At 43.1% G+C, this 14,986-nt stretch overlaps 1 protein-coding gene across 5 annotated transcripts in view; it reads left to right on the top strand.

Annotated features, from left to right (window-relative positions):
• LOC128300720 (formin-binding protein 1-like) overlaps positions 1–14,986 on the top strand; it is a 64,121-nt gene that overhangs the window by 47,797 nt on the left and 1,338 nt on the right. The window contains exons 3-11 of one of the 5 annotated variants that reach the window (XM_053036887.1): positions 9,004–9,057; positions 9,335–9,770; positions 9,890–10,068; positions 10,149–10,338; positions 11,413–11,418; positions 13,343–13,372; positions 13,779–14,125; positions 14,247–14,390; positions 14,832–14,983. In XM_053036887.1, the coding sequence (XP_052892847.1) occupies positions 9,004–9,057; positions 9,335–9,770; positions 9,890–10,068; positions 10,149–10,338; positions 11,413–11,418; positions 13,343–13,372; positions 13,779–14,125; positions 14,247–14,390; positions 14,832–14,983 (1,538 nt within the window). The remainder of the gene's footprint in view (positions 1–9,003; positions 9,058–9,334; positions 9,771–9,889; positions 10,069–10,148; positions 10,339–11,412; positions 11,419–13,342; positions 13,373–13,778; positions 14,126–14,246; positions 14,391–14,831; positions 14,984–14,986) is intronic. The other 4 variants (XM_053036886.1, XM_053036889.1, XM_053036888.1 and 1 more) reach the window with 4 other exon arrangements.

Raw genomic sequence — 14,986 nt, 5'->3', positions numbered from 1 at the left:
GCGATTTCCATTTTAATTTCCAAACAGCTACCGTGGGTCACACGGTCGCTCGCGATCGTGGAGTTGTACGGCTCTGGTCTAGATTTTGACCACTTTTGCTCAACAAAGCGTGATCAAGCTATTAATTTCTCTTCCCGCATGCCAACAAAGTCGTGGACTGTCTATTAGCGTAAAATGGTGTTCAAAATTTTGGTGCAATATAAATCAGCACGAACCCCAAATCTTCCCCTCCACGCTGCTTTCCACTAACTGCGATCAATCTTGTTGTATTGATCGGTACCGAACGCTGTGGGCGACATGTGGTAAAATTTTAAATGTCTCAATTCCGAAATGCCGCTCCATTTTCGTGTCACCAGCCCCCGTTGCTGCCCAACGAGTTGCCATCGGAAAGTGGAAACGGAAGTGGCGCTATGCCCTCACCATGTGAAGGGCACACACTGGTTTGTCTTGTTGTCGAATTCTTAATATAGCTTACAGTGTACTCTTTTTTGGAATGATCTCATCGACGGAATTTGAATTCGTTGCAGTTATTGGTGTGCCCTCCAACGACATCACTTCGCTTTGGAGCGCTCCATCCTCTGGTGGAAGGCGGCGTAGAGAAATGTCCTGTGTGCTTCGGTGTTGTGTTGCTAATTTTGTGTCACACCTTAACCATTTTTTACCTTGCGTTGAAGCGATATCGGATATATTTTAAGGAAACGCCCGCAGGAGGAATGGGTGGCATGGCCTGGCAAAGACACCTTCACCAGCAAATCGGTAGTTGCGCGAGTTACCGAATAGGGAAACCGGTCCAGCAAGTTGGCCAGGCCGGTTTTTTTTTTGTTCTCCACTTCGAACCCGGGCGAGATCTCGTGCCGTTTTCCTTTTTGCACGGCCGTTGACGTAACGTTCGGCATTTGCGGGCAGACCTTCAGGTCCCCATGCCCAACTATCAACTCTTCCCGGTTTTTCTTGCTGTGCGTACAGCACACATATCTGCGGCCTACGCGCGCCGGCCGCCTCGGCGGCTATTCGTCCAAGCAAACGCAGAAAGATAAAATGTCCGACGCACACCAACACAAACGCAACCCTCTGTGCTTCCCTGGCTGGCAGCAAAGAGGAGCAAGACCAGTCGCGCGAAGATGTACGCCAAGGTAACTGCCTCAAGTTCGCTGAACCGGTTGCGAAAGTTGCGCCCAAAAATGCCGAACCGCGTGAGCAGCAGCATTGATCTTCTTCCTGCGCAAAACTCCCCAGCGCGCGTAAGAGGCCGTTTGGGCCATTTCATTTCTCAGGAGTGCAAAAGACATCTTAAACGGAATCTGCGAGGATCCAAAGATTTGGGGGTAGACCTCGAGGAGGCTTTGTTTGTCGAGAATCGGCTCAGCATCGATGGGCCATTTTGTTTGCATTTAGAAATGAAAGTTATTTTTAGGGTCGTTAATTGTTGATGGTTCGATTCAATTATACAATTTTCCATACGAAATCATCTCTACTTTTCCAATGTTGTAGCATCTCCGACATCTCATTGGTGTCGTTTTGAACGCACAGCGGTTTGACCTCGAGCTTTTCGACACTTTTCAATAATACTTTGCTCGAAACCATCAAACCATTTGACCGTGATCTTTCTTTCAGCGAATCCAATATTCTTGATGAATGATGGTTTAATGGTTGGGCATAGAATCCGCGTCCTTCTGTTAAACAGTTCACCTCCACCACGCACGGTTCAGAAATTGCAACCTGCACCGATCGGTGATGTGGGTTGGCAAAAAGCTGCACCAATATGCAACCATGCATTGTTGTGGGTAATTTCGTACCATTTACCGCCGTTCTGTTGCTGCACACCACCACCAATCATTATACGAAGCGATCACCACGTTTTGTGTTAAAAAGATGTTTGGTTTCTAAATGAGTCAACAAGAGCGCTGAACGCTTTTATATGAGGGTTAGAATCAAGGCAGTAGGGGTTTTCAAAGCGAAAAAGAAAAACAATCCGGCCGAATATATTTCGGCGTACATTCACTCGTGCGAGGTGACGATATTCCGGCTTCTTTCTACGTCTTCATCGGCTTAATGCGCCCTTAATTCTCGTCTTTTTAATTCGATTTCTATTCCCCCAGCCTTCTCCTGTATGTGGGATATACAGTGTAGACGGGGTGTCCGTGACCAACCTGGCACGGTTATGTGTGTCGCTAGATTTGAGATCTAATTTTATCTTACTAATCCCAGTTTCGATAGGAATAAAATGTGGTGAAAGAAGTATTGAAAGACAACGCTCTAGCATCAGGGGTCGGCACACCTTTCACGAATAGTGCCAGATAGTAGAATGTAGAACTTTGCAGCTACGGACCAGACAATATGATCGAATTTTTAGACGTTTGAAGTACAGTCATTCCCCGAGTTACTCAAATTATTAAATTATTCAATTCGCGTAAGTCGAATTCCCTTTATAATATCGATTATGTTTAGTATTCAGGGATCGAATACTTCTTTGCACGTTACGAAACACAATAATAATTGATACTACTACATATATTTCAATTATTGGAGTCAAACTTTACCAAATGATATTTTCATAACAGTAAACGTTTAAACGGGGAAAATTTAAATTTAACAAATAGAAAATTGAATTGCACATACAAAATTATACGAACTGTTAAAATTTTAAGATTCACGTATCTCAAATTCGCGTAACTCGAGTATCGCATAACGCGTGAAATGACTGTGGTATGAAAACATTGAAAAAGATTTTTTATAACTTTTCCAAACTTTATCGGATCTGTTTTTATTGTTTTATATTTTTTTGGAATTACTGTTTTGCTTTTCTTTCCAATGTTACTTGCCTCAAAAAAGCTTAGAATACCTGCGGTATGTGAAAAAAAACGTTGCTTTTCAATTGGATTTTAACCAAACCCTGCCATCCTCAAGCCCTGTCACAAGGTATCAATAATCTTTACATTAAGGACATTCATAATAGTCGTTCTGGACGCAACTTTAAGTAAGCTTTCAGACCGACCATGAATTAATTAGTTAGGAAAAGATAACTAAAGATTTGTAGTAAAAAATTAAACAGTTAATATTAATGATCAATCACTGTTAGTACCGTGTTGAAGAGATTTTGTGTAAGGTCTCTTAAAATATTTCTATCGGACTGGATAAAATTTATTGGCGGTTGGCACTTTGCCGACCCCTGCTCCAGAACGTACACAACGTAACGGACGCATGCTTTGGAGCCGAGGATTTGGATAGTACGTGCAAATATTTGCATCTCATTTTATTTTTCTAGTCAATTCCCCAGACCAATGAAAGCTTTGAGAATATGCCCAAAAGAGGGAATTTTGACACTAAAATAACCTTTTTGTCCACTTTATTGTTGTTTGGTTTACAAAAAAAAGTAACCTTCCAAGAAGTTGATCATGAATTCATTCAATTTCAGCATGAATTCATTCATAACCCCCCAGACAGAGTATTTGAGATGTTTATTTTAGCGCGAAACACGTGTAATTGAATGTTTATAAAATACGGCGGCAAGCAAATTAGCCAGCCATTCCCAAATGTAAACAAACAGTCGCTCCAAACATTGACCCAACGTGGCAGGGATGGTTTTATGAGTAACATTTTGATTCATCGCGCCAATTTTTGAGTATTTCGGGGGCTTTTTTTCCCTTCGCGGTGATGGAATTACTTACCTTCTTGGTGGCGACTCATGGCGAAACGTGAACCGGAGAAAAAAGAATTGTTTACATGATGTGCGCGGGCGCATGCCTTTTTGCCGCGCCGTGAATCATTCATTTGTTTTGTGCAATTTTCTCCGCGCTCGAAGGATGATCGCGTCAGCTGAAAAGAAGCACACGCGATAGTGGACACGGTATGGGTGTGAATTCAATCACGAACTGGGAACGTGATCATTGTGCATAATGTGAGTGGTGCACCGCCACATTCTTGATCACTGAATAAGTCGTGCAAATGTTGCACGCATCGCATCGCAACGAATTCATTTATGACACTTCGAATCCATCCGCCACTAATTGATATCGCCAAGCACGGTCCTCCGGACGATCGCTACTGGTTCGATCTGTCATATCAAATTCCAAGCACACACCGGTGTGTCGATTTCCACAATTTTCTCCATTGTGTACATCATATTTTTGCCCAATAAGAAGGCGCGAGAAAGGCTATGCAAATTTTGGGGGAAATGATAATTTCGGAATGTTTACGTTTGCGCGAAACGAACGCAAGCCTGGTCGGCAACCCGGCGGATCACATTTGGTTTGAATAGATACATTTATTATGCATAAGCCAACGGTTTTTTTTTGACTGTGTGAATGCATAGCAGCAGTTCGATAAAGCGTTTAAAAATTTTAAAATTGATCAAGCCCCAGTCGTATTATTTACGAAAATATCGCTCGTAAAATGGAACTATAATTTGATTCCACTTCTTTCGGGGTGAGATTAAAGCGGGTAGATTGTAAATCATGATGAAAAGAAAGGAATATTTGTGAGATTATTTATACTTTGTCGTGCCACATATCTCTCACCGTCCGATAGTTCTCGGTCCCGATCGGTAACGGGGTTTGATCTGCCGGACTGCCATAACTTAACGTAATGACATTGGGATGCATAAGGTATTTAAAATGCATTACGGAAACCCCGGTGGTTGATGTTGTGATTTTCTCTTTCTCACTGGCAAACAAGTTCCCGCCCAGCAAAACAAAAGGTTCGTTCGGTGTGTGGTCTTCTTTTTGGCGCGTCTCCAACAATTATCCTCGATGCCGAACGTTTGCGTTTTGTTTGTTTGCCGGATTGGATTGTTTGGATGCTCGCTCTCAGATTTCCTTTGTTCTCTGCCACAACTAGCACACCGTTAGGACGTTTATCTTTTATCGATGCTAAAGGAACCGAAACACGCCATCCACGAGGGTAGGGTGGTGGTGAGGGACCCCGGATAAGCAAGCTGGCCAGGTTTGCTGCTAATGTGTGGTGCCTTTGCGTGTGCTCGAAGTCCCGCCTTGCACTGAATGTGGGTTATGCTGCCGCGGTGCAAAGGAATTTGAAGAAACGATTTCATTCAGTTCCGTAGCGTCTCCATAGCGACTCCGGCACGCTCCGTATCGATCAACCTGCGTGCATGCTCTCGTTACTTACAGGTCCGCCATCCACCCGCTTTAATGATCGGTGGTGCTGTAGTTCATCCCCCTCGCCGATATTGATTCCGTCGGGTTGTGTTGAGAAAGATGGAGAAGCGAAAAAAAAACTTTCACCAATATCGCGAAAGACTTTGCGAGCCACATCCATGAACGATGATCGTACGATCCCAATGATCGACCGTGATGAGGCATTGAATCTTTTCCGATAGTGGTTCGGTCGCTCGATAGTAAAAATGTAATTCTGGTTTTAATCTTAATCGTGCAATGTCTCTCCCGTTGGCCTGTTTGTTAACATCTGCGCCGCGAAGCGGCACAACGCCCTTATGCTGCGCACGATATCAAGCAATCAGTAGTACCAAACAGCGGTGGTGTTGGTAGTATCAGCATGCAGGGGAGTTACAGTACTGAACAAAATAAATCATACGCGCACAGTACAAATGCTTTTTTGTTTGGTATTTTCTATTTATTTGTTTTTGATTAATACATTCTTTGATTGGGTAAAATTATAATATTTCCCATAAAGTTTTTAGTATGCAAGAGGAAAATCGTAAACCTATCATTATTTACATATACAAAGTAATTATTGCAAATAGTTGATATTCGGACAGCATGGACAAAATAAATCATACACATCCAAAAAATTTTTTTTTATCGTGCATATCATTAAAATCAAATAAATAATTAAATTGAAATATTAATAATAATTAAAATTTACACAAAATTAACGAATCGATGAATCTCAATACCGATCGCCATGCGGCACGCGACTAAACGAGACTAGTTTGAAGCGTTTTTTGGCATCGAAATGTCCTTTCATAAGCAAGCTTAACAAACGAAAGAGATTGTAATTCCCCAAAAAATACGCCAGAATGTCCATAAAAGCGTTTTGCGGAGCAAAAATAAGGGCAGTTATAAGATGTTTGGACAAAAACAACGAAAAACGTAAGAAAGTCATACATAATCCTAACAACTCCACTTCTTCACATTTATGTCTGATAATAGGTCAATAACCATTATAATGATAGCTATGTTGTAAGTACAGGCATTCCCCGAGATACGCTATTAAAGCGGACCGCTCTAATCCGGGAAAAATCCACGTAAGTTGAATTTCCGTGTAAGTCGAATCCTGGTGCTATTTCGTTTATACTTTAAAGTCACAGAGTCAACTTCCTTCTCTGGACTTAAGTTTTTAAGCAAGAACGCATTAAAATAAGTTAGAAAAAAATGTTTTATGTGACAAAAAAAAGGTATTTTCGACCAATTTTCATCTTTTTGCTTATATTTTGTGTTATAAACTAGCTCATCTGGCAAATTTCCAAAAACCGCGTATAAGAGGAACCGCATATATCGGGAACTGCCTGTATTTCTTTGAAGGAAACATTGAGCATGTTGAAAGAGTAGTAAGAACGTATGAATTATTTTGTCCAGTACTGTTACATGCCAGTGCCGTCGCCGCCACACCCAGCCAGCCATGTGGGTGCATAGATAGCGTCCAACAGACCAGCCCATTCATTCACTTTCGCTTGGGTGACGCGCCTACTGGCTGCCATATCAGTGGCGTATCCGTAAGAGAAGTGCCACAGTGAAAGCAATCGATCGCTAGCGACACTAACCCTTCTGGAGGCTATAACAGAGCCTCTCCCGCAATCAATGTTTGCACGTGCGGCTAAACCCGGCACAATTTCGTTGTGGAAACTGGTTAAACAACAACAACTCCACAATATGTGCGTACATAAACGATAGTGGAGTCTTTGACTTGACGCCTCATGTTTTGTCACCCATGCGACTCACTCTCCGTTAGAGTATGTGTGATGATTGCTGTCACAGCATCCGCTTCATTAACCGTTTCAATTGGGCTCGGTAGTAAGGCGAAACAGCTAGAAAAGAGTCGCTTTTGCCATCCACTTCCCCCTCGCACGGTGGTAGAAAGTGATCTGTTTTAAACCACAACTATATGTGCATGTAACAGCATTATCGCTAACAATTCAACTCGGCTGGAACATTAAGCTTAAGTTTTCTCCCGCATTTATGTACATGCAGTTTGCAAAGCAAAGTTTAGATATCGGGGGGTCTGTACGCTGTCCATTGGTTAATGAGAAAGTGAAGCATTTAGCGGATATGTAGCTCGTTTCCTATACAATGCAAACAATTTACCACAAATCATCGTACTTCAACGATTTCCGAAGGGTGGCTGCCAAAGCAGGTGGTGGTGCATCGATCGTTCGCATATGGGGAAGGAGCGGGAGTATTAAGAGACGGGCTTAGAAATTAAGCATTGAAACGGTAGAGTAACTAAATACCGTACCGTAAATAAGGTCAGTGCTGAAATACACATCCACCAACTTCGCGTTGCATGCATGGAATATGCTCTGATATGCGTGGAAGAATGACTGTAACGTGATATATTGCACTTGGGCAACTATTGGAAAATTAGATTAGTCGAATCATCATGCAATGCGTGTGTGTGGATAATTACACACGTGCGTACCATGAAAGTAATTCATTTTTTGTGTATTTTTTCGTCCTCTTTCTGGGCAATTACATTGTGCATAAATATTTGCTTTGGTGCTATCGTTTATCTGTTTACAATCGGTATACAAAAATGTGTTCACAATTAATTTAAATGTTCCACGATAGCAATCTTATCTTATCTTACGGGTCTGTAAAACTTATCTGTGGCCACTTTCCGTATGGTTTCACCATTCTTCATTGCTTAAAGAAAAGGAAAGATGACGTATGTAATCAATTGCAGGAAGCATTATGTAACAAAAAAATTGTTCTAGTAGATAAGTATCGCATAAAATTCCTTCCCAGCAATGTCACACCGTTGTCGTTGGAAAGTGTAAATGAATTGAGTAACTTGCTAAGCATCCTGACCTTATAGCTTCATAATGTCAAAAATAGTTCATGCGATCGGCTAGCCTTTTTTTATGCTGAAAGGTACATAGTAAATTCGTGCCCTCGGACGACGGCACATTGCCGAGATATGGGCACAATGAGCCGATTGTATACCCGTGCCGTGCATCATGAAACGTGAACTCAACCGATGCTGCCGGGAAAAGGTATGAAAAGATGGTGTCATCCCATACACCTTCCTTCTTCGATCATCCGTCAGTCAGACGGGGTACGATCGCCGTTGCGGTTGCATTTCCGTTCCGTTCTGCTGCACGTGCAATATGCAACGGTGCGCAGTGTGATTGGGGATTCGGGGTAGTAGTAGTGTGCAGAGAAGAACCCCATCTCTAGCACGAAACAGCGCTGACTGCAACACCTGCCCCGGTGTCTTGAGGTTAAATTATGGCTTCTTCCACACGAAACCCGGACACATTGCAACTAACAGCCAGATAATGGCCAACTTGCCAATCCCGCCGCGCCACAATCTGTTGAACGCCGAACCCTACGAAATGCCAATCATCGACAAAGCAAGTAACGTTACCCCACACTGTTCCAGCGTTGCAGCGGGCAGTAATTCACCGGACATTTTAGTGCCTTTGGCGCTTAAAATGGATTGCGAAAGGTCTATCGGCGAGGGCCCTCGTCCGTGATGCTACTCCGGCAGCCATCTAAGGGCACTTGCTCTCAAAATACGAAAACGGATTGTAATCACGCTGCAAAAACAACAGGCTCTGGCTGGCGGGTGTAGTGGCTTAGCGTGAACGGGCGACACCCGGGCGTCTTAGCGTGCCACAGGTTTGGCGCAGGTACCAATCAGTGATTATTGATGCCTGACGCCCTGGCACCGGAACCGTCCGAATGAATCAATGGTGCGAAACAGTTGGAAACGAACCCCGCGTCTGCATGGGAAATTAGTGACTTTTAAGAACATGTTCTCGTCGACTATTGCTAACCTTATTTTCTGTCTCTCTGCTCGTTTCAGACGGCTCGTGAAGAACTATCAACCCAAAAAGAACAAAGAGGACGAAGAAAATGAGTAAGTAAATGAACCGGAAACGGTGACGAAATAACGCAATGTCGATCAACAAGAGTGGCACATAGGCCCCGTATCAGCTGCATCGTGTAACGGGTCGGCTGAGACTGATTACAATAATTTGTGTGTATACAGCCCAGGAACGACCCCCGGCTGGAAGCGAGCGTATAAGCACAGCATCTTAACGTTCCTATGCTTGATTATAGCGATTACACGATCGTTTCTGGAGCATTGTGTGCCGTAAGTCGTCTAACACACCCTCCCCTTTTTTTCGTTGTAGATTTTCCTCCCTGATTGCATTCAAAAATGTCCTCAAAGAGGTGGCCGATCTGGCCGGCCAGCGGGAAGTGGTCGCCGAAAACCTACAGAACCAGGTGCTGCAGGGTATTATGCTGCTGGCGAAAAATCTGCGCGATGAGCGCAAAAAGGCACTGAACCAGGGCGCGGGCCTGACCCAGTCGCTCCACACACAGATTGGCACGCTGGATCGGGCGAAACGCAGCTACGAGAAGGCGTTCCGTGAGGCGGAAAAGGCGATCGAGGGCTACCACAAGGCGGACGCCGATTTTCACCTCAGCCGTGCCGATGTCGAGAAGCAGCGCGTGAACATGAACATACGCAACAGCCAGTCGGAGGACGCGAAGAGTGAATACGCTAACCAGCTGCAGATCACAAACAAGCAGCAGCAGCAGCACTATCAAATAGCACTTCCGGAGGTAATGGGAACCACGCGGCATTGCTCTGGAAGGGGGACGATTGTTCTTCGCGCGGGTGGACGATTGTTTTTATGCGGATGCGTTTGTAATGGAATATTCCCATTCGTACCGTTTTGCAGGTGTTCAATAAGCTGCAGGAGCTGGACGAAAAGCGAACGCGCGGTATGAAGGAATTCATCAAACGTGCGGCAGATGTCGAGTACGAAGTTTCGCCCATCATTGCCCGCTGCCTGGAAGGCATGGTAAAGGCAGCCGATTCGATCAATGAGAAGGACGATTCGATGATTGTTATAGAAAAGTATGGTTGCGCCTGGTTGCGCCTGGTTGTTGTAGCTTGTTACAATTGTCTAATGGAAAAAAATATGTTTCCATCCGTAGATATCAGTCCGGTTTTCAGCCCCCGGGAGATATACCGTTCGAGGATCTATCCAAGCCCGACCCGGACGCTTCGAACAACTCACAAACTCACAACTCCAGCACCGGACTTAACCATATGACGGGGAAGGGCACAACGAAGGATAAGCTTAAGAAACGCGTTGGCATTTTCGGCATCTTCACCGGCAATAAGGTAAGCAAATGGAGGTGAATAATAGTGCGCACCATATCAAGCGATGGTTTAGAGAATTAAACCAGGATCCACATTTGGTTTGTTAAGTTTAAAGTATTTCCCTCGATACTTCCTCAGATCATACTCCCGTCATTGTTATTGTTATTTAGGGTTACAATTTGTTGCTCTATACTTAATTTTATTTACTTTAGACAGTTAAACTTGTTTTACTAATCTCCTTTCTCTTTACATTTCCTATATCGTCCCGGAACATTCGCGCCATTGAATTTCATTTTGCTTACCATCGATACGATCGATGCTGTTTTTTGCTGATTATTTTTGATTGTTGCGTTGGCACACCATCCAATGAAATCGACCAACGAAACACACAAACCCCTCCAAACAATACAATTTTCGACCCGTGTTGCCGTATTAATGGAATACAATCCATGCTACAACCGATATGATAATCGACTGGCGATATTATTTTCTTCCTGAACGATGGAGTGAGTATTAGTGTGCTACACACTGGAGCCTCTGTGTCCGCTCTCGGACCGGAATATACTCCTTGAACACAGCAAGCAACAACAAACAGCACGTGTGCGCCTGCGGCTATTATCACCAAACGCTTTTCTATTGCAACTACAGTCGACCGTTCAGCAGCTATCGTTCTTGTGCTTAAGTGTGTCTTGTTATTTCTTACTCTACCCTTACATGGCGCGTTTGGCAGCTGAACTTGGGCTTTAAAAAAAAATCAAGGCAACTGTTTGGAGGCTTTTTTTTTGGTTGTCGGCATGTGTTTATCTGCATTTCTCGCACCACTCAACGTTGGGTGTGTTTTCGTTTTTAAACCACACAAAACTATCTTCGTCACTGATCTTGGAAACGTAAAATCGCAATGTATTTCAAGCTACTGTTTCATCCTTCTCCTTAAAAAAGAACACCCCACGCCAATACTTGGTACATTTACACTAACAACGCATCTGAACACTGCACCAAGTATGACAATTGTACGAAGTTGTGGGTGGTTGCTTTCTTGTACCAGGCCCAATTGGCACTTGGCGAAATTACCTTCCCAAGCGGATTTAAATAAAGAAACGCGTGCCTTTCCGGTTGTATGTGGTGTAATTGCAGTGAAAAGCGTAGGAGACACTTGAATGCCGACTCTGATCTCAGCAGCTGATCGTATACGATCATCCCATATACTTCTTCACATGCGAATAATGGTACTTATAGTTTTGACGACGGTTTGTGACACCGTTATTTTTATTTGTGTCGTCCTTGGAACTTAGCGACGCACATCAAATAAGCGAAATTTATGATTCGTGTCTATTGCGTTTTATGTGAGGCTTTTTAAACTCTCTGTGTGATAGTTTAGAAAATTTGTAGTCATAGAGCAATATGATATTCTCCTTCCTTCGTCCGAAACGTTGTTGTAAAAAATAATACAGTGCCAATCAATATTTCTCTTATGTCCTCCATCGCAACAACACAAATACATTTCACCTCGACTGTAAATAAGGATATTTGTATGAATGTTACCCGCGATGAATTACAATGAGTGTTATGAAATGAACTCACATTAGTCCTTGAGTAACAGACATGACGCAGGGCATTCCCCAGGCTTTGATGACGAGACACAACACTTAATCGAAGGCTTGTGTTGGCTTCACCCGTTTATTATCCTCCGTGCAACTGGCGATGTCTCGCCCCACTGTTCGGTCTGGCCGACATGGTTTTGTTTTTCTACCGATCGATAAACAGTCCGTGTGCGCGCGCGGGGCTGGTCGTCTCGATGACTCCGCGTGGTGCAGTCAAACAAGGACCATGTCAACGCCGTTTCCTCTCCGCCATTAATTTGCAACGTGATCTGCCATGTAAAGTGTTTAATGTCGGTCGACACGCAAAAGCCTATATCGTTTCTTTCTGCTTCGTATTGTTTCGCCCTCCTGTTGCCGGGTTTTGAGCTTAGTCTCGCCCCCTGTATTATCCCTTCGATTCAAGCAGGGATTTGCATGTGTGGTGCTGTGGATAGCTGTGGATCGTGTGATGTAATCCATACATCGGCACAACTCACGCACAGGCCCACTTGTTGCGGGAGCCAGGATTCATGTCGCATAGAATCAGTTTTATTACATGCAATGACTCATTCTTGCGTAGATGGGAAGGATAAATACGGGGTTTTTATTAGCCTAATTAATTTTCGTTTTGTTTGTCAGTTTCGTTATGCTACTGGTTAAATATGAGGTCTTTAATTTAATTTATGGCGATTTTTCATGGACGACGAAGGTGCACAATAAACCCAATAAATGAGCATTCACCAACAATGTCTACTCAATATTTTAATAGTAGTTGCATAGGATTAGGCCATCTCGTAGTAAATAACCTCTCGATAATTCTCGTCTAATGCACAATATTAAAAAGCCCTTCTCATTCTTCAAACCGTTCTCCCACGACCTATCCTCGTTTATCAGAATTATTATAGAACAATAATTTCATATTTTTTCTGTAATTTAATAATTAATAATTAATAATAATTTAAAATTGAAAGCCATAACTTAAGTTAAAAATTGAATATTCATACCACATTTTTCTGTTTCGATCCACTTTGTGTTTAAAATAGACAAACAGCTTTACATGTCACAGTTAAGTTTTCTCCCCTTTATGTGTGTAGTAAAAATAGTGTATTTCTTTTATTCCATGCTGCCTTCCTACTGAAAAAACGCTACTCACCAACCACAAACATGACAAACTGTTTCAACCCAAACATAAAATTCTATTAACAAAATTATTTATCATTTCCCGACGATTCATCAAAATTGTCCCAATTCGGACCGATCTCCATAACACGTGCGTTTGGTGTTGGTTGCTCCTATCATGTCGCTGTTCGATGTTTGTAAATGATGCTTTGGATGTGCTTTGCGTTGCGCTTATGACATCTGTCGCGGTACTAACCCAATCGGCAAACCACTAACAACACACAACACTCTTCATCACACCAACTCCGTTTATAATACCCACCCAGAAGATTCTCGAAGCCTGCATAAATGTGAAGGTAATGATCATCATCCGTCGATGTCGGAAGAAACCGCCTGTGTGTGTGTGTGAGAGAGAGAGTTGGTTTTGGTTTTGTTGAAAGAAACGTGTGTAAATTGTATGTATTGTATTTACAAAGATGATGCTAGATGTTGTTTGTAAAACTGTATATTGTTCTGTACTTTAATTTCTATCTGTGTGTATGTGTGTCTTTTCTCTTTTGTTTGCGTATTTTTGTGTTTATCTTCTAATTGTGTGAAGTTTTAGTGAAGCTAAAATTGTTGTTGATTTATTTTCCGCTGCATGAGTTAAACTCTTATCAAAAGCACCAACTACCACTATCGAAAAAAATGGCTAGAAGTGGAAGTACTAGATCCGGGTGTCACTTACTAAACTCTATCTACCATTATCTACCTATATTTTAGAACAACCTTACCACGGACGGCCTGAAGGAAGATTTCAGCGACCTGCCACCGACGCAACGGCGGAAAAAGCTCACGGCAAAGGTGCAGGAACTGCAGCAGAAGGTAGCCCAGGAGCAAGCGGCCAGCGATGGGTTGATGAAGATGAAGGGAGTGTACGAAGCGAACTCAATGCTTGGCGACCCGCGTACGGTAGAGGAGCAGCTAAATGAATCGGTCAGCCGGTTGGACAGGCTACGGCAGGAGCTGTTGCGCTACCAAAAGCTGCTGGAGCAGGCTAACAACCAAACGTTCATACAGCACAGTCCTCAATCAAACCGTGTGACACAGAACGGACAACGGTCGTCCAGGTGAAGAGCACGCGTCTCGTTTTTACGCGGACGCATAATGACTCATGAATGACTACTTTGTGTTGAGAATGTGTACAATAATGTTTGCGTTTTGTTCTATTTCCGTCTTCCATCGCAATAGACATTCCAACGGTAGCAGTAATCATGAGAACAGCCACGAAGATAATGGTGAAGACCATCCAGACGATGCCGGTAGCCTTAGCAGGTCAGCTTCCGAAAGTAGTGTACAGCAAGCGCAAAATGGGCTTAACATTAACAACAACGGGTACAACTGAACAATTGTTTCTTGAATCTCCTTTTCCTAGCGCCTCTATCTGTAGTTGCGTTTTTGTAGTTCCTCCAACATTTTCCCACCAGTGTTATAGTCAACTAAACATTAATAGTCCTCGACGAACCATTGTACAAAGAAAAGTTCACCATCCTAATACTGTTCAAAGCACACTAGTGTTTGCAAATCCCCAAAAACAGTGTTAGAAAGTGTGTAAACAAATCAAAAACGAATATCAATTACATGTACATAGTATAGCCTACAAAAAAGTCATCCCTCTTTCCACTTGTTTTGCATGGTCAATAATAGTTCTAAATAGATTAATCTTAGTATTAGTAGAGTATTCCACTGCTACTCCTCTACACTTTGCAAAAATTGAGCAAATTCGAACAAATGACACTAATATTGCATATGATTGTTTTCATTCGCGTCCCACAGCAGCTCAGCGAGTCCGGAAAGTGGGCTGGGTACATCACACACCTCGCTACCTGGTTCCGGTCAAGGCAGCACGAACGAACAGCCAATGAATGAGGAATACTACGAAGCAGAAACGCCGCTAGGAACGTGTCGAGCGCTCTATCCATTTGACGGTA

Source organism: Anopheles moucheti, chromosome 3 (assembly GCF_943734755.1).
Source record: "Anopheles moucheti chromosome 3, idAnoMoucSN_F20_07, whole genome shotgun sequence".
Lineage (NCBI taxonomy): Eukaryota > Metazoa > Arthropoda > Insecta > Diptera > Culicidae > Anopheles > Anopheles moucheti.
The sequence above is the reverse complement of the archived record's forward strand: the minus strand, read 5'-3'. Positions and strand labels throughout refer to the sequence as shown.